At 37.5% G+C, this 23,885-nt stretch overlaps 1 protein-coding gene across 1 annotated transcript in view; it reads right to left on the bottom strand.

Annotated features, from left to right (window-relative positions):
• Window positions 1–2,170: 2,170 nt before the first annotated feature.
• The window catches only part of kcnq3 (potassium voltage-gated channel, KQT-like subfamily, member 3), a 43,000-nt gene continuing 21,285 nt past the window's right edge, over window positions 2,171–23,885 (bottom strand). The window contains exons 3-16 of the mRNA XM_039694633.2: window positions 18,912–19,002; window positions 18,690–18,816; window positions 18,042–18,214; window positions 17,592–17,765; window positions 15,221–15,331; window positions 14,674–14,769; window positions 14,476–14,570; window positions 13,506–13,532; window positions 10,209–10,444; window positions 9,939–10,044; window positions 9,280–9,411; window positions 8,997–9,092; window positions 8,334–8,418; window positions 2,171–8,257 (exon numbers count right to left, since the gene is read on the bottom strand). Coding sequence (XP_039550567.1) covers window positions 7,715–8,257; window positions 8,334–8,418; window positions 8,997–9,092; window positions 9,280–9,411; window positions 9,939–10,044; window positions 10,209–10,444; window positions 13,506–13,532; window positions 14,476–14,570; window positions 14,674–14,769; window positions 15,221–15,331; window positions 17,592–17,765; window positions 18,042–18,214; window positions 18,690–18,816; window positions 18,912–19,002 — 2,092 coding nt within the window. The 3' untranslated portion in view covers window positions 2,171–7,714. The remainder of the gene's footprint in view (window positions 8,258–8,333; window positions 8,419–8,996; window positions 9,093–9,279; window positions 9,412–9,938; window positions 10,045–10,208; window positions 10,445–13,505; window positions 13,533–14,475; window positions 14,571–14,673; window positions 14,770–15,220; window positions 15,332–17,591; window positions 17,766–18,041; window positions 18,215–18,689; window positions 18,817–18,911; window positions 19,003–23,885) is intronic.

Genomic DNA, 23,885 nt, shown 5'->3' with positions numbered 1-23,885 from the left:
CAGTTATGCAAACCCACACACATGCATTTCATAGATGCAGTTTTTCTTATACAAATGTGATTTCCAATCATTTTACACATCCTAAAGAGCCAGTTTTGGGCGTTTCACTATAGTTGTAGACATTTGACCAAATTATAGTATAGCTTGTCTCTCTACTGAATTTGACACTTGCGCACACATTTGGCCTCTCTCTAAACATGAAAATCACATGTCCTGTATATGCTGCTAACCTGCTCTTCTTATGCACTCTGTCCTGTTTGGCAGCGTATGGTTTCTGGGACAGAGCAAGGCATGGGAAACTCTGTTGTCCTGGAGACCAAGAACTAGGCAGCGGGCCATTCCCACAACAACCCCTTTACAGATCTGCTTGTGTTCAGCACAATATTTCCACCTATATTCTGTTATGGTAACTCTATACTGCACTTGAATTCAGGCTCTTTGGTGACCAGAAACTGCTGATTTTTTTTTTTTAATGTGATCATGATTAGTACTGGATGCTTAATCCCATTACTGTTTTACATTTTTCTATTTAATTTCACTTAATTTATTTACTTTTTATCTATCTCGCTCTCTATATATATACACACACACACACATACTTATTGGCTGCACTACAGTATATGATGATTAGTATATGATCGCTATCATTCGTTCAACTGCTATTAAACTACTATTCAAGCCCGATAAGATGCAAAAAAGTACTTTATTTCCAATTTGTCTGTGTATCTTCTGTCTATGTGACAGACACACACAGAACAGAAAGCTGCTTCACACGAATTGAATTTTCTTTCTTGAACGGACAAAAGCACACAAAAGTATGACAAAAAGCCAACTGTGGAGTATCCTCGTAAGCACAGTCTTAAATTAGTTAAATAAAGTCTAAAATGGCCGTAAAGAGTTGTGAGGACATCGGATATATGTCAGAGAAAATCACTCGCTGCTCTTGACTGAGTAACTTTTGTAGCTTTAAAGGTACAATATTTAGGAATTTTGTAATAAAATATCCAAAAATCACTTGCACAGTGTGATATATATTTCCTGCAGTTGTGTACTTACAATATCCCAAAAGTCTCCGTAGATTTTTTGATTCCAATTTTAAATGAGTGGCCGTCCCGGAAAAAAAATGTTGCCTGCCAATGACGCAATGTCTCGGTTTTCGCTCGTACTGCCATTCTGCATATAATTTATGCCATGACGTAACCATGGCGACAGACGTGGACAACTGCGTAGTGCGTAACGTTTAGCTGCACGCGGTTGTTGTTTTGTTCAAACATTATGGACCATGGCAAGCAGACTTTGGGACAAAAATGGAGAACTACAATGAGGATCAATATCAGCGGTGCGTTTTCGAGATGCCTACCCATAGCGTCATCAAGCTTCACCTTTTTTGGTAACGGCGTCCTCTTGTGGCGAAAAATTCCTACATATTGTTGTACCTTTAATGAGGATTAATCTACATTAAAATGATAATTTATGCAGTGAAAATTGTGAAGTTTGATAATTTTTCTGTACAGGCCTATTTCCTACCTGTTAGATCAATTATTTAAAATATGCTGTGGTGTATATATACTGTTTATATATGTTGTTTCTAATTTGGAAATGATATGTGAAATTATTACAATATAAAAATTTGTAATGTTTAACTTAAATGTTACATTCTCAGAAAAAAAGGTACAAAAGCTGTCACTGGGGCTGTAAACTTTTGTCCATTTTAGGTGCTAATATGTACATTTTAAGTGTTAATATGTACATTTTAGTGATAATACGTACATTTTAGGTGCTAATATGTACATTTTAAGTGTTAATATGTACATTTTAGTGCTAATACGTACATTTTAGGTGCTAATATGTACCACTAATGTACCAATATGCAGCCTTTTTTTGGGTACAAAAATGTACCTTTTGAAAAGGTACAGCCCTAGTGACTGCTTTTGTACCTTTTGTTCTGAGAGTGTAGGTGCAATTATTCATGATTAATTACAATCGATTAAAAAAATAATTAGGAGATAATGCATAAAATTAAAATATATATATATATATATATATATATATATATATTTCATTAATTTCATTATATTTTATTACAATTTCAAATTGTAATAAAATACTTCACATGTTCATTGTTTAGAGACATAAACTACTTATAATTAAACAAGAACAAACGGCAACATTTATTTTAATATACTTTATTACTAACTGGTGCAATTTGAAGATTTAACATAAAAAATCAAGTTCATCATAACATTTGCATATTATCTCATCAAATCAAACTATTAAAACTGGCCTTGACCAGAATGTAAATAAAGATTATTATTCAAAACTGGAATGAATATAAGAGCTTAGAAGGCCACTAGTGTGAAATCATTTCGTCTGAAACCAAAAAGAAGAGAGAACTAAAACATCTTTTGTTGGGTCTTTAAAAGGAAAATACACAACCGAATAGGTCCTAGTAAAATGAACAGACGCTTCACTGATACCACTGAGAGCAAAACGATTATGGATGGCCTAAAAAGCAAAATGATGGCAGGTTTGATTCATGATGGAGAGAACGTAATGGGTGGCAGAGAGGGACTGGTGCTCTAAAAGGCCAAGGCACAAACAATAAACAGCAGTGTCTCTGTGTACATCAGAATAGATAGACAGCAGTCAATATAGTCAGACAGGAAAAGAGATAGCAGTCATTGCAGTTAGGTAATAATAATACTAATGGGCAGCTGTATTTGGTCTGAGATAATAATTGACAGTTTTTAGTCTGAGAGAAAATGAAGAGAGATAAATAATGGGCAGTTTATTAGACTGATAAGTGACTGAAAGGTTTAGTTTAGGATGCTAATGGACAACAGTACATGTTAACAGTGGACACTTGTGCTTTAGTGACTAGTTTAAAATAGATTTCGTTTGAGATCACAAACATGAGTTTAGGTGCGTTCACACAATGTTGGAATTACGTGATTCTGACTTCATTCATGTCCTTGTAGAACTCGCAAAATACAAAACTTGTAAGATGAGAATTTCTGAGAGCTCTGACTTGTACCACATGACCTCTGCAGATACATTTTTGGCGTTAATAGTCCAAGTCCAGCAAGTACATGAACATCTCTGAGTAGAACGTCACAGGTGCAGAACTTGATTTCGCCAAATACATAATGTTCCTGGATCATTGTTCCTGAATGTTGTTCCAAGATCAACAGTAGCACCTCATTGTTAGTACAGGAGATCTAGGGGGCGGAGTCGGATCCAGATCTGAGGGGTGGAGTTGGGTGGGTTTAGGGATTAGGAGGTGGAGTTGGGTAGGTTTAGGGGTGGGTTTAGGGATCAGGGGGTGGAGTTGGGTAGGTTTAGGGGTGGGTTTAGGGATCAGGGGTGGAGTTGGGTAGGTTTAGGGGTGGGTTTAGGGATCAGGGGTGGAGTTGAGTAGGTTTAGGGGGGATCAGGGGTGGAGTTGAGTAGGTTTAGGGGTGGGTTTAGGGATCAGGGGTGGAGTTGAGTAGGTTTAGGGGGGATCAGGGGTGGAGTTGAGTAGGTTTAGGGGTGGGTTTAGGGATCAGGGGGTGAAGTTGGGTAGGTTTAGGGGTGGGTTTAGGGATCAGGGGTGGAGTTGAGTAGGTTTAGGGGTGGGTTTAGGGATCAGGGGGTGGAGTTGGGTAGGTTTAGGGGTGGGTTTAGGGATCAGGGGGTGGAGTTGGGTAGGTTTAGGGATCAGGGGTGGAGTTGGGTAGGTTTAGGGGTGGGTTTAGGGATCAGGGGTGGAGTTGAGTAGGTTTAGGGGTGGGTTTAGGGATCAGGGGGTGAAGTTGGGTAGGTTTAGGGATCAGAGGGTGGAGTTGGGTAGGTTTAGGGGTGGGTTTAGGGACCAGGGGGTGGAGTTGGGTGGGTTTAGGGATCAGGAGGTGGAGTTGGGTAGGTTTAGGGGTGGGTTTAGGGATCAGGGGTGGAGTTGAGTAGGTTTAGGGGTGGGTTTAGGGATCAGGGGGTGAAGTTGGGTAGGTTTAGGGATCAGAGGGTGGAGTTGGGTAGGTTTAGGGGTGGGTTTAGGGATCAGGGGGTGGAGTTGGGTAGGTTTATTGGTGGGTTTAGGGATCAGGGGGTGGAGCTGGGTAGGTTTAGGTATATGTAAGGTGGGAGGAGTTGGATCTGGATCTGACTCCTCCCCGTGGATTTCATGTTCTGCAGTGAGGACCATCTCAAGATAATATGCTGACTCAGGAACACGTCTAACTTGGCAAAATAAGGATCTGCGTCACAGTTTGTCTAACTACAGTAATTGCAACATGACAATGAACACAGCATAAAATGTAAGGATTGATGCCAGTGTTCAGTCTGGGATGATAACGTGAAACAGGGTCAAGTCACATGATCGCAGGTTTACAGGACATTTAAAGGGATAGTTCGCCAAATGTCACATAAAAAATTGCAGAGCACAAAAAAGATTTTGAAAATATGTCTGTTTTGTACAGAGCCCTGCACATGACATGCAGACAAAATATATCGTGGTCACGAATGAATAAATCGTTCACTCATTTTAATTCAGTCGTGGCCACGAATTAAGAATTTGTTCCCACGACTTAGTAATTTGGTCCGTCGTTTTGATTTAACTAAAACAAGGGAACGATTTATTACAACGTGGCCATGGTTTAGTAAAACGAGGGATCAAATTATCATATCGTGTGAATGAGTTACTTAAAATTAAGGAATAAATTATTAAAAGTGCTGACGTATTAGTAAGTCGTGGGAAAAAATGGTTAATTCATGGCCACAATACACATACTGTTTTTCCCACATGGCTCTAGTTTTGGATTTTCATTGCATGTAATACAATGTATGAATGCATGAATACAAAATACAAAAACGTTCTTATTTTGGACAAAATATCTAAGTTTTTGTCCACAGAAGAAAGTCACATTTTCAAAAGATGAACTATCTCTTTAAGTATCAAACATCATACTAAATCTCATATTACTGCCTTGACCTCATCATAACCCTAGGCTTTTAGCAAGCAGAAAAACACAGAGAAGGAAAGGATTGAAGGATTGATTATGACTTCTGTTCTCTGAATTCATGGTCTTGATTGTTACAGATTTACAGCTGCTACTGTATTTATGTACTAAATATCTCTCAAACCCTAAATTAATGTGTAGCATTATTTCACATTTGTGCAATTTAAGGAGATTTACTGAGCATCAAGTCCCTTGAGTCAAAGGTAAATGAGATGGTGAATAAAACTATTTCAAATGATGCCGATGGAAATTATGACAACCCTGACTGGAACAACTTGACCAGCTGTTCGACTCTACACTTAATTCACACTGGACTTGACAAATGACCCGAACCTCAGATTAATCTGCTTTAAATTGATCTAAATCTAGACATACTCGGTTGATTAGAGACTAAATAAACAGTGATATTAAATCTATACACTGTCAATTGTAAAACAAATAAATTAAAATAATTAGATATTAAAGGGAAGTAGATATGTATAACCAATAACCTTGGGGCAGGGTTGTTAGTTAAATAAAACTAAAACCATAAAAAAATAAAAAATAAATTTGTTGCTTGAAATAAAATAAGCATTATCGAAATAACATCAAATATTTAAAAACGTGTTTTATTTCAGCTAGTTGCAAAGGCAACATTTCTAAGTTTCAAAATAGAAAAATAAAAACAATTTCAAAATATTAATAAAAACTATAATAATATCTTAGTGATCCTAAATAACACTTGACCTAGGGAAGAACTGACGTTGATTAAATTGATTTAATGTAAATTCACATTTGAACAGTGAATTTACGCAGGATCTGAACAACGTGAAACCTTTTGGAAGACCTAAGTATATTTTTTGGAGTAAACTTATTCAGTAAGTGTGACTACTAATTACTGTAATTTGACAGATAAACTGATCAGAGTTAAAAAAAAAAAATATTCTTAAATAAAGTGTGCCAAGTTCCCACAGTCAAGTTCTGTCTTTCCCTGGAATGATTTGTGTGATGGATGTAGGTTTACCCTAAGAAAGCTGTGGTTGCAATGGGAAAGTTGGTCCTACGTTACAGTGTCAATATTTTTGAGCTGGCAGTTTTATGTGCCGCTCACAGATGGGATGTGCTCATTGGTTGGGTTAAGGCCAGACACTTGAGGAATTGATAACTGAGGCTTTGCTTTTGGTCCTTAAACAGCTAGTGGTGACGTTCATTCTGCGGAAAATATGCAATATATCCCAGAGTGCAGTTCATGCTGACCAGAGTAAAAAGATTTGTACAATCTGCAAAGGGAACTAAAAACAAGCTCAACATGTGCAGAGAAAGAAGCTAGCGCGAACGTTCTCTCGTATTCAAAATGAAAGCAAGTGCAAACCGGAGGAGACGTCGATACATTTAGCTGCTCCGTGGATGAATCATGCAGTCCATGCATATGAAAAGATATGTAAATAGAAAAATAAATGTTTACAAAAATGGCATAGCATCTGTTGTGTTCTCCTCCCTTAAAGTTCCCAATCAAATACAACCACACAGTCTCGATCTGCCAAGTGCAGTGTCTACCACTAGATAAAACGCATGCATTCCATGCAGTGCTCTTTGCTTTGCAGTAGGGCTGCACGATATTGGAAAAAAATGACATTGCGATATTTGCCTTTACTGCTGTATGTTGCAATATGAAAGGATTTGGAACATAGGGATGTTCACCAAATGGCTATATTTGGAAAGAATTATTTATTCTAGAATGAGTAGAGTGATTTTGTTGGGGAGTGCAAAATAGAAATCATTTAAAAAGCTGTAAAATGATTCCTTTTAACGCTTTTTAAATTTGAGTGGTTTACTCAGTACAATAACACAAACAGCTTTCAATAAATAAGTTTAAAAATATATCTTTCCACTAGTGTTTGCATAGGGCACATTCCCACTGTTTTGACCAGTATTATTCAGTGTACAATAATAATAATACGTATTTTTGGCTGTGATTATTATTAAATAATATATTAAACAAAACATGTATATTGTAACTGTTGCACACTAAAATAAGAAATCGACCATTTAATACAAATACACATTTTTTTGAAACTCTAAAATTAAGGTCGGCATGAAACAGAAGTTGCGATAGACTTTTATTCCCGGTTGTGATATATATCCGAGTGAAATAAATAAATAAAAATGTAGGGCTGGACTTGATTTGATGGTTATGGTTTGCTGTTGATGTGATGTCATGTGAGTGACAGGTTATTGTCCCGCCCTCATGCCAGTAAGCACATCATCAGAGAAGTGATGTTGTGAAGTTATTTTGATTAAAGATTATGAGTCACATGAATAATAATGATGTGCACAGATAAATCATTTATAATAAATACTGCAATATTTGATAATAAGATTTATCAATTTTGATTTCATGGTGACTTACAACTTTTTTTCTTTGTTGCTGTAAAATTACAATACTAATATTTACGTCTTAATTTCTTTATTTTTAAATGTAAACCATCAAGTTTTTATTTTTGACGGGGCTGGCAAGTAGCATGTGTATTTATTTAATGAAATGAAATTTGAAAATCGCACTAAACCATTTTGCGATATCGATTTTATTTCAATATATCGTGCAGCCCGACTTTGCAGGGGTAAAGCGTGAAGTGGATACATATTTAGATATGACGAGTATTATTATGTCTGTGTCTTTATGTGTCATTTTGTGCTGTACAAAGTCTGTAGTCTTTATAAAGAGTGTGTGTGTGTCTTTAGGGTGGTGTTCCCCACGCTCCATCGGATTGGAACCCGTCTCCGGTGGACGAGGGTGCAATGGGTCCGCTGGGGGTAAAGGGATCAGAGTCCGAATCTGTCTCGCCCTCCGCTAAATATCGGCGATCGCGACCCCAGCTCGACCCCGTCGTTAACCCCGAGGCCTTGCCCGTGACCTCCTCTTTCTCAGCGGAGATGCTGAACCCACTGGGCGAACGTTCCAGCTCCTCGTGAGTGACCGACAACATTGACAGCGGCGTCCCCACCCTGTGGCCTCCTGATTGGCTGACGTTGGAGGACGGGGAGTGGCTTGGCAGTGGGCTGATGGGTAGGACGGTTGGTCTCAGTGGGTGCGTGTTGGATTGCGTGTAATACGGTGTATTGTGCAGCGGCGGGCCGTAGCTGCAGAACACGCGGTCGCCTGCGACGCTGACGGTCAACGTGGGGTCGCAGCGCTCCATGGCCATGTGGCCGGGGCCCGTGACATCATGTTGCATATGCATATCCACCAGGAAATCCAGTTTCTTCTCCATGTCTTCCACCTGTGAGGGTGGTGCGACAAAGTTTAGCCAAACAATTCATTAAGGCACAAAACGAGCTGTCAGAGTGAGTGAGTACCTGTCTCTCGACTCGCACAAATCTACCCATCATGCTTTGGTCTTCAGGATCTGGCAGGCTTGCTTTGGCAAGATATGACTCATGTCTGAGAGGAAAAAGTCAGAAAGAAAGTAAATCTGAATGAAAGAGTTCATACATACATTTTTAAAACATCAAAAATTCAGCAACAATATAGGCCATAATGCATAACATGGATTTATGGAATGTTTAATAACATGATTTATGACACAATTCTCCCCCACCAATCTGTGTTTTCACCATTATATGGTAGATGGCTCTATAATGCATCTTCTGAAAGAGGACAGAATCTCTGGATTTTTGTCCAAAATGTTTTTTTTTAAATAATCTTACCCACTTTACTCACAACTTAGAAAAAAAAAAAAAAAAAAGAATATATATATATATATATATACACTGTATATACAGTATATACACACACACACGTGTATATATAGTATTTTTTTTAAAAGCAGAGGCTCTTGTCTTTCCTTTGGTATGCTGTATGTTCAGACATTCTCACAACAAAATATTCCTGGGGCCATGAAATTTTTGTGAAGATGATCGAAAATGCTGGAGCTGGCTGACAACTTTTTTTTAAAAAAGAGTTAAAAGTTAATAATAATGTTGTTATATTCCTTGAAGTATTTTTAGGTGTGATTTTACCTAGGTGACTGCTGTGAGGGGTACGGAAAAGGTGGTTTCTGGGGTTTCTTGTGTTTTGGAGTGAGAGGCGGTCCAGGTGTCAGAATCATATCTATTCTGAAGATGAAACAAAAACAAATATTAGATTGTTTTTGTTTTGTCTTTTACACAATATAAAAATAAGAATATATATTTCAGTTTAAATGACGCAAGTGAACAATTTGAAATGAAAAAACAACAACAACATAACTTTATAGAATATTTCTTTAAAAATATGAGTATGTTTTAAATGTGTGTGCGTTACCGTGTCTGTAGATATTTGATTCTGGTAAGCATGTCCAGATGTCCTGCAGAATACTGCTCAATCACGTCCTTTACATCATACGGCCTCAGAGTCTCCTTAAAACGCTTCTTACTCAACAGGAACATTATGATCCTTCAACACAACACACAAATTAAATTTAAAATCCTAAAATCTTGAGTTTCGCTTAGTGTTTGCATGTACACTGCTGTTCAAAAGTTTTAAGTGATGTGACATTGTAATTAAAAATAACTGTTTTTTATTTGAATATATATTAACCTGTACTGTAGAAGTCTTCAGTGTCACATGATACATCATCTGAATATGATGTATCATGAAAAAAACTGAAAAAGCTCAAGAAAAAAAATCGCATTTTCATCAGTTGAAAAATATTGTTTGTAAAAAAAAAAAGGGATAGTTTTTTTTTAGGATTCTTGATGAATAGAATGTTAGAAAGAACAAATAGAAATCTTTTGTAACATTATAAATGTCTTCCACATTTTTTAATATAAGTATAGTGATCCAAACAATATCAAGTTGATGCATTCTTGCTGAAGGAAAATACTAAATTCTTTAAAAGAACTTACTGGCCCTAAAATTTTTAACGGTAGTGTACACTTGGACTGTTTAGCAGTAGACAAAATAAGACGATATTTGTATACCGCAGTGCTCTTATTACTAATTTGAGAGTTGGAATCATCTCCTCCAACAGTATGTCAGGTGGGAAGCCCTTCTCCTCAGGGGTGGGGTCAGGAAGACCACCTGTATCTACAATCAAACACCAAAACCAGGTCAGGGTTACAAACTTATATAAACAGGGTTATACAAACTTACTGTATTTTATCTATTATTATAGTGTACATATTTCTAAGATTGTTTGTGTGAGTGTGTGTATATATATATATATGTGTGTGTGTGTGTGTGTGTCGTACCCTCTGAACTCTGTCTCAGGGAGTAGGCCTTCATTCTGAAAGCAGTTCTGAATCGCTCTCTGTTACTGAACCCTCCTGGTTTGCCCTCTCTTGATGGACTCTCCTCAATCGCCTCCGCCAGCCCGCAGTTTCCCGACACGCTTTCAGGATTCGCAGCGGGCATCATCACACGGGCTCTTACTGTTGATGGTCTCGGTGTCGACAGCCGCACGCGTTCCAACAAACTCAATTTCTGACTGATGAAAATACAGAATAACAGATTATTTTTTATTTATTATGCTTATCATTTTGTAATTCTAATTGTGTATTCTCAAAAGACAAAAAAAATCTCTTTTTCTCTGTTTGAAATGGGAGAAGAATGGATGATGATGATGATGATGATAGCGTCGTACAGTACTAGTCTACAAGTCTAGTTAAAAAAAAAATCACAAAATAAAAGATATTTCCATTTCAAAAGTTTTAAAAAATAGTATTATTTAGCAAGGCTGCATTAAATGGATTAATAGTGAATATGTATATAATTTCACATACAATTTCTATTTCAAATAAATGCTTCTTTTGAGCTTTCTTTTCATCAAAGAATCCTGACAAAATGTGCACAAAAATATTAAACACACCTGTTTTCAACATTGGTAATAATAATAAATGTTTCTGAGCAGCAAAATATTATATTATAATGATTTCTGAAGGATCACGTGACACTGAAGACGGGAGTAAGGATGCAGAAAATTTGGCTTTGTCATTACAGGAATAAAATGTATTTAAAAACACAGCATATCAAAATAGGAAACAGTTATTTTAAATTGTAATACTATTATTATAAGATTATTAATGTTTTAATGTATTTTTGATCAAACATAAAATCTTTCTTTCAAAAAACATTAAAAAATCTTACAGACCCCAAACTTTTGAATGATGTTTATTACAGTAGATCTTTTAATTAAGTGGGCCGTTGAGGCTGTAGAGCAAACATCAAGGTGTATCTTGACAAACCTTACTTTTCTAGTTTAATATAAGTGTGTATGTAAGCAGTAGGTCTATGCATAGGTGTGCAGGACCCTATAAGCATCTGTCTTAATGCGGCCACGGCCACACACACACACACACACACACACACAAACTCTGCCTGCAGGAGAAACTAAACCCTTCCAAAGAAACAACGCAGGGCATTCTACTGTGAAGGGTCCCCAAGGATGGGCACACACACACACACACACACACACACAAACATATACAGACTTTGCACTGCAGCACACACAGTATCTCTTGAGTACAGTGAAAAGAAGAAGATTGAAGTGGTGAGAGGGACTGAAAAATCTTAAAATGCTCCACAATTACAGCTGATTACCAACCAGTTACTGATACAACACTTTCCCACACACACACACAAAACACAATCTGTCTACACTCGATTCAAACTGTCTGAGAGGGTTTTAATGATTGAAAAATGACTCTGTGTGTTTACAGTGTGTGTGTGTGTTGTAGAGAGGAGCTTATTGGACATACAGAAAAGCAGTGAAAGCTTGAGAACAGACAGGAAGAGAATCAACGCATAGATTTCACATGAACGAATGAATGGAGCAAAATATCAAGAGCTACTTAACAGTGCGTGTATGATCCAGTTTCTCCATTTTGGACTTGTTTTAGTAGGTCATTGATAATGTCAGGCTGCAGGTTTCCCAGCTATTTGCCTTTGCCTTTGTGTGTGTGTGTGTGTGTGTGTGTGTGTGTGTGTGTGTGTGTGTGTGTGTGTGTGTGTGTGTGTGTGTACCAGAAGGTCAGGCTTTGCTTACATTTTGGGGACAAAATGTTCACTGAGATCTGAAATCTTCTACATACTAAATAAACTTTTAATGAAAATGCAAACCTGTAGAAAGGTTTGTGTAAAGGTTCAGTTTAACGGATATATAAAAAAGGAAATCATACGAAATTCTGATTTCACTTAAAAATATATATTATTGATTCTTTTACTGAATGTTTTTTTAAAAGTGATCTTAATCAATAATTAGTCTCAACTAATCATAAATGCTAAACAATACAATACTTTGGTACAGAGCCCCTAATGGAACGTTGTGATGGAAAAAATGAGATGGGAGAAAAAATATATATATTTCAGTGATTTTAACTTTTATGCATTCCCCAAGAAACTTTGTTCTTTGCAAAATTTTCCTTTAAAAGTTACTTTTATTACAACAAAACTCTGTTTAGAATGTGTATTTAACTACATGTTGTCATATTAACAATCACTCAATAATTACACGGACTTAAGTGAATCATTTTGACAGATTCGCTAATAAGAATCAGTTCATAAGAGTCGTTTGTTCCAAAATTGGACTACACTCCACTATGTGCACAATGCTAGAAAGCTGTGTTGTCTGTTTATTGTCTTTGTATTGTATCAAAACACTCAAGAACAGTTACCAAACCAAACATCAAGAAAAGGAGAAACTAGTTCTTGATTCACAACCTTAGGTAGATAAAATGGTACAAAAAGTAATAGAAGTGAATGATAAGTCCTTGTCATAATAAAAAAGCAAATGTGTTGGACTTGTTTGGTAGGTCACTGACAGTGAGAATGTCAGGCTACAAGCTTCCGAGCCAACTAGTCTTGCGTATGTGAATGTTTGCGTAGGTGAGTGTTTTGCACTATGTATTAGCAGTATTAATGTGTAATCTGATCTCTGATCTGGATTGAACATGGATTACAGGTCTCGGGTCAGGCAACACAAACAAGCACAGCACTCATTCCAACTCTCCCACTGTTTCTTTCAGTAAATCTCCCGTCTTTTAATAAACGGTCCGTCAGGCCAGTGTCCAGGTCAAGGACAACTGATGCTCATGATTATTGTATACGCAATCCATCTTTGTCAAGGCTCATCATGCTTAGACCGATAATAACACTTCCCATCATTTTCCTTAGTGACACGGACGTCACAGATCCAGCCGTCCATTAAATTCTCCCACACACACTCGCAAGTCCTCTCCCTCGCTCGGCTCTGACACCATCATCTATCAGTGATCCATAATTCACTCTTTTCTAATGGACTCTGTAATATCACATATAGCACTACTGTCCATATGTCCCCGAACTAAGAAACGAACACACACACAGAAACGCACTGCTGGTCATTATGCCTTTGGCACTGAATTAATGGAGGTGGTGGTTATTAGGAGTTATTTAAGGAAACACATTTCACAGACTCATTAATCTCACACTTCACAGAGATACTGTAAATCGTTAAAACAGTGAGCGAGAGACACAGGCAATGAGAAAGACAGAGAGAGAGAGGGACTTACCTAGCCATAACTTCAAGAGGGTCCTTCCTGCAGATGACAGGAACAAGACAAACATTTAGTTTGAGATAACTCTTGTGACAACATCAACAAAAAAACTTCATTCACAAATAAACCGAATATTCACGTATACATCTATATACATATAGTTATTCTTGTGGCTGAGTCTGACCTTATTGCATATGCATTTGTAAGAGTTTCCCTTTCCCAAAATTTATGGGAGGAGAGAATGTAAATGAATCACACAACGCGATTTACTAAGGTTTGCACTAGTCAATTTACTGGTAGTTTTGCACCATTATTTAATGCCCAAAAAGCATGTCTTAAACCAGATGCTAATCTGCTCTACTCTAATAGATTGCGTTGGTCATTGTGAAAATTTAATGTGCGCATTGTCAGTAAATCACCTGCAAAACTTTCCACTCTCATCAACGCTGTTATGGGATTGTGCTCTCACACTAATTTACCCTGTTTAGTAATTATGGCCTAATGTGTGTTAATATGTAAATTATCAAAAAAGCACCAGTTTTCACTACTGAAATTTTATTTCACACAATGAGATTTGAATATGATTGAATAGGGCTAATTTATTACAAATATTTTTATTGTTGTTGTTTTAATCCCATCTGCTGTTCAGGAAAGCGTTTTTTTTTTTTCATTATGAATAGTAAATTGTTCACACACAAGTGTGAGTACCTCACAGTAACCTGTAGTTGACCTCTAGATGATGCTGTCTCTGCATGCAGACAAACACACATATGGACATAAACATAACAAATGAACATTAAAGAGATGGCAGAAATCATGAGAATAACACAAGTGAAATCATGAGTATGTATTCACCAAAATTATAAAAATACAGAAATAATGATAAAGACAAACATAAAGTTAAGCAAACTAAAATAAGACATACAACATACTAAGATATTCAAATGAAATTTAATGTGAGAGATGTAGTGTATGTGTATGATACCTGAAGCATGGCAGAGAGATCACAGTCTCATAGAATCTCCATGTGGCGATGAGATCATCTCTGACGGGGTTGGTGGAGTAGTATCTCCATGCAGCCTGAAAACAGTAATAAACAGTGAACGTTAAGCAAATGTGCCATTGAGGAATGGTACACTTACTGCTAATGTTAGTTTATAGCCAATGGCATGTTTCTGGTTACCTGTATTAGTGAAGCTGCAGGATGTCTGCGTTTCTCAAAGTGTTTCTGCCTGTGCTGTTCCTGCACTTTCAGAGCCAGTCCAGAACCAAGAATCCCCTACAAACATAACCAGATACACTTAGGCTGTTTTTGAAATATACCACTATCATACTGAACCAAGAAACAGTTTCCATGTATTTTTTTAAAAACACAAACCAAATGATTTTAGGTTTCTACAGCGCAAAACATACAGCGAGAGCAGTGTAGTCCATTTGATTCCAAAACAAATGACCTTTATGAGTTGGTTCCCTTTAGTGGATCAGACACATACAGCTTACAACTTACTGTACTTATTTTGTCCATTAGATCAAAAGATCTGAAAAAACATACATTTACACGCCCATAGACAATCCCTTCAAAGAAATCAGGACAGAAGTGGTCGAAAGTGGACAAAAGAGACGGTTTAAATAGGGGAACGTGTCTCCCTCGTCTCCTTGGTTTTTCGATCGACCAAAACTTAATACCAGGTGTAAACAGGGCCATGGTGTAAATGTTGAGCTGTACTCACGGCTGGAAGAGCAAAGAACGACACACCGATAAGAGCGAAGGTCCCGGCCAAAAGACGTCCTGCCCATGTCTTTGGGGTCTTGTCACCGTAACCAATGGTTGTCAAGGTGATCTGTAAATCATATATCATCAGTGTGATAAAGGCTAGCATGGCTAAGAGGCTATCAAGGTACTTGAGTTGTGTAACCATTAAAAGGGTAGTATTAATGGAGCTGTCGTTAACGTCAGGAAAGGAGCTGCTGTAAAACCATCACAATCAGTAGTACTAATGGAACTGATGTAAAACCTTCACGAATGGTAGTGTTAATGGAGATGCAAATGGAATTACCTTACATTTAAAAAAATGTAATAAAAAAAAAACCACGATGGTTCCGTTTCTAATAAATCGACTTTAGCTTCTCAACATGGAGGAAAGCTTTTATACATGTTTACCATAGCAGATAAAATCACTGAATAGGTGCTTAGAAATGTCAAGAGTAAGCATGTTTTTTTATACAAATTTATTTTTGTGGAGTTTTCATACATTCACTCTTCAAAAGAATTGATGCAGGTTTCGTACAAACTTTAAAGTAGCCATCACATCACACTTTTGACTCTTATTTTTCTTTAAAGGGTTGTGTTACAAGAATTTCTTTTTATTTCAATTCATATTCATTTTTACTTCCTTCCACATGCAGGGCATGGCAGTGTAAGCATTTAATTCACAGTCGTGACTAATAATAGATGTGTGCTAACTGTAAAATTATTTAGGAGCAGTGCTTGTAAGTAACTTATTAAATGTAATCTGGATTACGTAATACAAGGGCGCAGATGGCACTGGGGACGGGGGGGACATGACCCCCCCCCCCCACAGATTCATAGTGACCCGATCCGTCCCCTACCCTCACTATCCCGACGAAAGTCGACAAAAATCGGTAAACCAGAAGAGAACCAGTGTTTTCGCTAGCCAAAGCTATTGTTGTGCGTGCCCCGACCCGATTCTGAAGCAGCGGCGGGCCGGACACACACAATAATAATCTACTACACCGGTCTCCATTACTTTGTACCCATGTTCTCACTACACGCTGTTCTGTTGTCAATAAACACACATGATTCCAAAAAAGAAGTACTTCAATTATATTACATTTTAAAATACTCATAATCAGACTGCAGTTACTTTTTTTAATGATTACATATGATTACATGTTATTCTCACAATGGAAGTAAATTATTCATATTTCATTGATTTTCCCTACTACTATATTTTTATCATTAAAATGTTCTTTTCTAAACAATAGTTCACTGCTTATATACGTTCATAAGGTCTTCCAAGTTTGTGGAATTGCACTAGTCATGTGACTATCACTAAAAACTGAGAGCCACACCTCAATTGATCACTGCATTAATTTAATTAATTAGTTTTTTTTTTTTATTAAACTCATGAACCCCCTGCAGTTCCATTATGTCTGTAAAACCCTGACAAAATGTTGTTTATAACAAAGAATGGAATACATTTTCTTTCTCTTTGTATTTTTATATCAATATGGTACAAGATTATCTTATTAAAAGTATTTAAAAAAGTAGTCTGAATTATACTACCTTAAATGTACAATGTAATGTATTATGTTACTGACTACAATTATTGTCATGTAATTTGGAATCAGTAACCGGCTACAATTTGTAAATAGTCCACCCAGCACTGTTTTTAGTGTGCAAATAAAAAGTAGGTCTCCAATCTTTTTATTTATTTATTTATTTTTTACTTTAAGGTCAAAGCTATAGACCTTATGCACCAGAGAAACGTGGGCGCCGTCATCTTTAGAATATTGTCTTTGAACTTCCAGTTCTGTATATTTCTATGGCATCGCTGTCGAGGAGTAATTAGCTGGTGAAGTGGATTTACTTATTGTAGAGTTAACAAAAGTTATCATGAGCATTGTAATGTTTATCATAAGCATTGTAAAGCAGACGTCTTAACAAATGTCGACCGGGAATTTTTTTACGAGCAGTTCATTCATTCCTATGCAAGATCGCTGTGAAAATACAGACCGGAAGTCAAAAGACAACGAGCGCAGCACTGAAAAGGGGCGGGGCTACATAAGGTCTATAACAAAAGTCTTAATTATCAGTTAAATCTTAAATCATTTTGTGTGTAAATTACTTCTTGTGTCACTTTATGAACGTATTTGATACATTTTCATTGTGACCCTTCAATTCTTTATGCACTCCTAAATGTTTCAAATACGAGCACATGTGCTCCGTTTGAAGAACTGTTACAATTCATATTCTGCATTCTGTTTGCTCTCAGAATTTGAAATTAATTTGAGAGGCATTCTCATTTCTTAATTCTCAAAAAGTTATGAATGCATGTGAATGCCGTGTGTAATTCTCACCAGTCCCCACCAGAGGGCATCTGCATAGGTGTCAAAGTCCTGCGTGGCTGGTGTCGGGGAGGGGCCGTCAATGTCTGTTAGCTCGGTGGTGAGGTCATCCTTCTCAACCAGGTACACCAGGAAGGATGCCAGGATCAATGACAGGAAGCCAATGTACCACGCTGTGATCAGCTCCTGACCACACACACCAGCCAGAAAACACACACAGTTGTATTGTCTGTGGTACTGATATCAAACTTCTCAAGACACTGATATGCGTTTGTTTGTGCTTACGTATATACTTTGTATGTGTGTGTGTGTATTGCAGACCATAGCAGTTTTCTAGAGATGAGTGTGTTTGCTTTGCAATCTGTGTACATTGCCGACTCCATCGGCTTATATGAGCGCGCTTGACATGATTTAAACGAGCTGGACATGCGTTTGTGTACATCACATCAAGTGTGCGGATACCTTGCTGTGAGTGTATATTGCAGATCCCAGCAGTTTCCAGGTGCCTCCACGACGGTCCATTCGTAGCATCCGAAGGATCTGCAGAAAGCGCAGACTGCGCAGCGACGTGGCCAACACATTTCCCTGGTTACGTACGGCAACCACCGGCACCGAAGCGATCAGCACAAAGATATCTGAGAACATAGAGAGTACTCGTAGTGCACAGGGGGATATACAAGTCTCTTACGGCAGCATTTATTTGATTTAAAAATACAGTAAAATTAATTTAGTTCTGTGATGGAAAAGCAATTCATTCAGTATCATTACTCCAGCCTTCAGTGTCACATGATCAGAAATCATTCGAATATGAAGAAACTCTTCTTCTTATTATCAAAGTTGAAAAAAGTTGTGCTGCCTAATATTTTTGTGCAAACTGTGATACTCTTTCCAGGGTTCTTTGATTAATAGAAAGTTCAAAAGAACAGCGTTTAATTGAAACAGAAATCTTTTGTAACATCATTAATGTCTTTACTGTAATTTTTGATCAATTTAATGTGTCTTTGCTGAATGAAAGTATTCATTCATTTAAAAACGTTTGTACTGTATGTGCATTCGTTCCTACATTTGTGTGTGTTCCCTTGTTAATTTGGGTAAGTGTGTTTTACTCACCCAGGACACACAGCGGTTTGCGGGCGAATTTGAGCCGTCCTCTCCAGCCCTTATATCGGCAGCAGCAGCCGGCGGCCCATATCCTCAAAGCAAACTCACCCCCAAAAATAAAGATTGTAAATGTTTCCTACAGGTGAGAGAAACATTCAGTCATTTTCCTCTCAATCATTCAGTCTCACACACTCAAACTGAACTGACCATGAACAAAAAAAACACACTCACCAGAATCACAAGCCAGTGAGCCGAATCTTCCTCATGCTCTTTGAACGTTGTTAAAATAGACAGAATCAGACATCCCAAAACAATCAGAAACCTAGAGATAAAAAAAAAAAAACAGAGAGTGAGCATGACCTTAGACCAAAAGATTAAATTCGTGTCACTTCCTGTCACACATACTCTTTATTTACTGTCACTATCAATAAACTAGTTAAAAAGCACGTATATATATATATATATATATATATATCTTGAAATTGGTGGGGACGGGGACATCAATATTATTGTTAGAGACATATCAGTGTCACTGGATATATCTTTATCACACTGGACGTCCCTAGCGTCCCTACTAAATTCTACGCCCCTGTTATGGATACCTAAGCTGAGTCATGATATAATCATGTTTTCCGGGAAAGACCAGCAACCTTTAGATATAGACAATCATGATATCGTTTTACCAGCAGAGGGGGCTGGTGAATGTACTGCTCTGCATTAGAGAGAGAGAGATATTGGATATGTCCCACCACACACATCCAGATGCTGAGCTGGCAAGATTTACAAGCTTAATTTTTTACGACAGGTAAATAGAAACCTGGTGCTACTGTATAGGATTCTCATTCCATTTCCTCCCTGGATTTCAAGCCATGCAATGACACACGCTGTGCTTGTTTATTGGGTATTTAATTACGAGTCTTAGGCCCAAATGTGAGTATTTAAATTGAAAATGAAATCTTAAAATTCTGTCATCATTTACTCACCATCATGTCTTAAGAAACCTATGTTGTTTAATAAGGACAAAAATGGTGCATCATAATAAATATGGCATACTAGAGTTAGAGTGAAGGGGACCCTTTTCAGCAAATAACATCTTAAAGCCAGCATGAAATAAAAATACATCCTTACTGTAAATGATTCATCCTAGCATGTCTTATGGTGTGGACTCTGGGGGCTGTTTTATATTTAGAAATATTTTTATCTATATCTATTTTTATCTATAACTATATCTTATCCTTAAAGATATAGTGATAGATAAAATATATTATACTATACTGTTATCCTTATAGTTATTGTCATTACAACTTACTACTGTAATTCACAAAATTAACAGAATGCATAGCTGATATAAAATGACTAGTAATTGGATGACTACAACTAAATTCTGAAAAAAACAAAGATTCTAATTATTGTACAAAAAACCTCCTCACGTATTAACCTAGAATACTCTCTAACACTTGATGGCTCAAACACTCGTCAGTTAGGAGCCTGGGTGTGCTCTTTGATACCAATCTTTCATTTGAAAAAGTCACGTATCTATTATCTGTAAAACCACATTTTTCCATCTTAAAAATATATCTAAATTACGCCATATGCTCTCATTGACAAATGCGGAACAGTTAGTTCATGCGTTCATGACCTCAAGGCTAGATTAAAGTAATGCTCTACTGGGTGGTTGCCCTGTACACTTAATAAACAAACTACAGCTGGTTCAAAACGCAGCAGCTCGAGTTCTTACCAGAACCAGGAAGCTGGAAAATAACATTATTCAAGAACCGCTATAAAACCAAACCAATCTCTGTTATCTTAAATTATATGTTTATCACTATAAAGGTGCTTTGAAACAATCTACATTGTTAAAAACGCTATATAAATGAGGATGACTTGACTTGACATTGGTGTGAACAGGCCAAAAATGTACATTTTGTCATCATTTACTCACTCTCTTGCTGTTCCAAACCTGTATGAGTTTCTTTCTTCTGTTGAAGAATGTTGGTAACCAGATGGTTGTTGGACACTTTTGACTTCCATAGTAAAAAAGAAAATACAATGGAAGCCAATGGGAGTCAGTCAACTGTCTGGTTCTCAACATTCTTCAAAATATCTTCTTTTGTGATCAAACACAGAAACACAACCATTTTATTTATTTAATATATATTGGTGTGTATTTATTTGTGTATGCAAGTGACTGAGGAATTGTGTGTGTGATTAAGTCCTAAGATTCCTTTTTATACAGTCTTGTGCTGATACGTCTGGAATCTACAGTACATGTATTGTGTGGCATCCACACATATGCAGACTCAATATTTCCTTTATCGTCCTCGCTCTATTCGTCAGTTGACCTGTTGGCAGTTACTATGGTTTCGAATTTGTAGGTTATATCTGTGCTGTTTCCATGGTTACAAATATTCGTCTCACACACACACACACACACACACACACGGGTACATGCTCAGCATCTGGTCTCCAGTGAAAGCTTTTAGCATCATCATACTAATAACCTTTAATGGTCATACCTCTCTCTGTCTCAGTTGAAGTATGTAGGATTTTCTTTACACAAAACTATAAAATAACATGACTCTGGACAATTGCTGGACAATTAATGTTGTTAATAAATCGGGTATTAAGAAAAGATGCAGCTTTATAAAAAACGAACTAAATAAATATGTAAAAATAAATAAATTATATTCATATTATGTAATATATTATATACTATATCAAATATATATTATAATCAAGATGCAAAGCAGGACAGATTCAAACTTGTGATTCAAACCACGGCGAAATCCCTGGGATAGCTTTCCAAGCATCCAGGAAGTGACACAGCGGGCGCGTTAGCACGGAGGCTGTCTCCGCTACTGGCACCGTGTATAGGCTGGAACCAATGTTCCCTCTAAGCTGCGTGCGTACGTGGCATCGTTTGTTCGATCTCTCACATTACTCTATAAGCTTCAATGAACAATATCAATGAGAACATATGTTTACGTTTCCAAGAGTGGTTGCTAGGGGTGTTGTGAAGTGATTCATGTTGAGCCGTTGGGTGAAGCAGTCGTCTCATAGCCATGTTTTATCGTCTTTATCTATCAGATGATCTATCACGTGACAGGCATCATTGATGTGCAACGGTTGGCAGTCGTGTGGGTGTTGATACATTCATTAGTCTGACGTCAGAAAGCTGTGGACACATAATGAGTTGTTTTTGCTGCTTAGTTTCAATGAACGCTCTTTTTGGATTGATGAGGACGTTTTGAGCAAAAGTTACTGCATGTTTCCACAGTATATCAAACACTTTTATCTAATAGAATCAAGGAAAATTGGATTGTTAGAAAAATGACCCCAGTCATTGCTGTTTACAAAGAACTACAGAATTGTTAGAGATGTTTGTTGAATAGAGGATGGTGAGGGAGAGCAATCCACACCAATCAATAGTGATTCAGTTGGTAAGAGGAAACAGTCAAATCTGGGATATTTTCATAGTCAGCTAAATGGAGACAGCTGTGCAGATTTGAACTTGACACCATAACATTCTAAGACCATCGCAAGCAGTGGCAAGGATATTAATTATATGAGTATGCATATTGTATGTGGTAAACATGATCAGTGTTACTACTACTACTACTACTACTACTACTTTTAAGTAGCCTTCTATTGTTTTATTTACTTTGCCTGTACAGACATTTAAAATTAAAAAATGATTTTCTGCACAACACTATATACGACTTCACTTCATAAATTATGAATTTTGCAACATCGGCACTAATATTGAACTGAAGTGAATAACGACATTTTTTGGTCTCCATGAGGAAAGCAGCTTATAAATCATATTAAGTAATGTTTTTTTGAAAATATAAAAGTCCAGAAAGTGTTCATTACGCCTATGGAATGTCTCGTTTAAAACATGAAAACCCAGTGTGTGTGTGTGTGTGTGTGTGTGTGTGTGTGTGTGTGTGTGTGTGTGTGTGTGTGTGTGAGTGTGTGTGAGAGAGAGTGTGTACTTGGCTGTTTGATTGATGTTGAGGGCATATTGGCTGTAATGGGAGCATCAATTTATGAGGTGAGTCATAACAGGACACATCAACCTTTATAATATAGCACACACATACACACATCCTTACAGCTCTGCCCCTAAGCATGCTTAGTGGGAACTACAGTGAATCTCCTGGTTGCGTATGCAATAGGGGATTATCACGCTGATACGTAGCACTTCCGGATTCAGTGATCTTTGTGCACTGCCACATCCGTTGAATTACCGATCTCACTGGCGAACTGATGACAGACTACACTAAGTTTATTTATAGGTCATCCCTGGTAAATTAGTCTGATTCACTAAAGTGCCGGCTGCAAATAAACGTGCTACCTTGTTTTCAATCAATCAATCAATCAATCAATCAATCAATCAATCAATCAATCAATATTTATTTATACAGCCCTTTACAGCCCTTTTTCAAAGTGAATCAAAGTGCTTTCCAAAAAAACAACAACAATGCAAAATGTATAAATATAAAATATATAATGAAGATATATTGTAAAAGTATAACACAAAGAAAAAGTTTTATTTTAAAGTTTTAATCCACTTCTTCCTTATACTCAATTCAGTCGGGAATCCATGAAAACTTAAGTAGGGTTGGCGTTGTTGGTTAGATTTACAAAGTGGAACAGAGCAGTGACATATATAGCTTTCGTCTCAACCATTGTTGAACTGCGTCGGAAGTGGACATGCACAAAGTTGACAAATCCCGATGTCTTGGCAGCGCCTGGAGGGGGCTGGTCATCCCTACTGTGGCCTGCTTCATGTTGAGGCCTGGCTGGAGGCTGCGGCAGAGGCCCAGCAGGAGCAGTGGCCAGGGAGCGCCCTCGGCAATGAGCAGGTAGAGGAACCTCCATTGAAACAGATGGTCGGTCCATTACAGAGGGACTAGCATGCTCAACAGGAATTCTATCGGCTGCAGTGTGATGGAGGAGTGAGGAGCCCACAGGGAATGGTTACCGGGCGAGACATCCATTACTATCCTCCGATCACCCATCCCAGGAGTGGGGTATGGTAATGGGGACAAAGTCGAGTCTCAATCTCAACATGGCGATATAATATCAGCAACAGTCAACAGCACTCTTCAGAGACATCAATTCAATCGACTCCGAAGCGAAAGGCAACTAGTGCGCGCATCCACTTCCGTATTTACGCCGCGGGGATGGACTGTGATGCGA

This window comes from Pimephales promelas, chromosome 5, assembly GCF_988280905.1.
Source record: "Pimephales promelas chromosome 5, fPimPro1.hap1.1, whole genome shotgun sequence".
NCBI lineage: Eukaryota > Metazoa > Chordata > Actinopteri > Cypriniformes > Leuciscidae > Pimephales > Pimephales promelas.
This window is presented reverse-complemented; position numbering and strand designations above follow the sequence as displayed.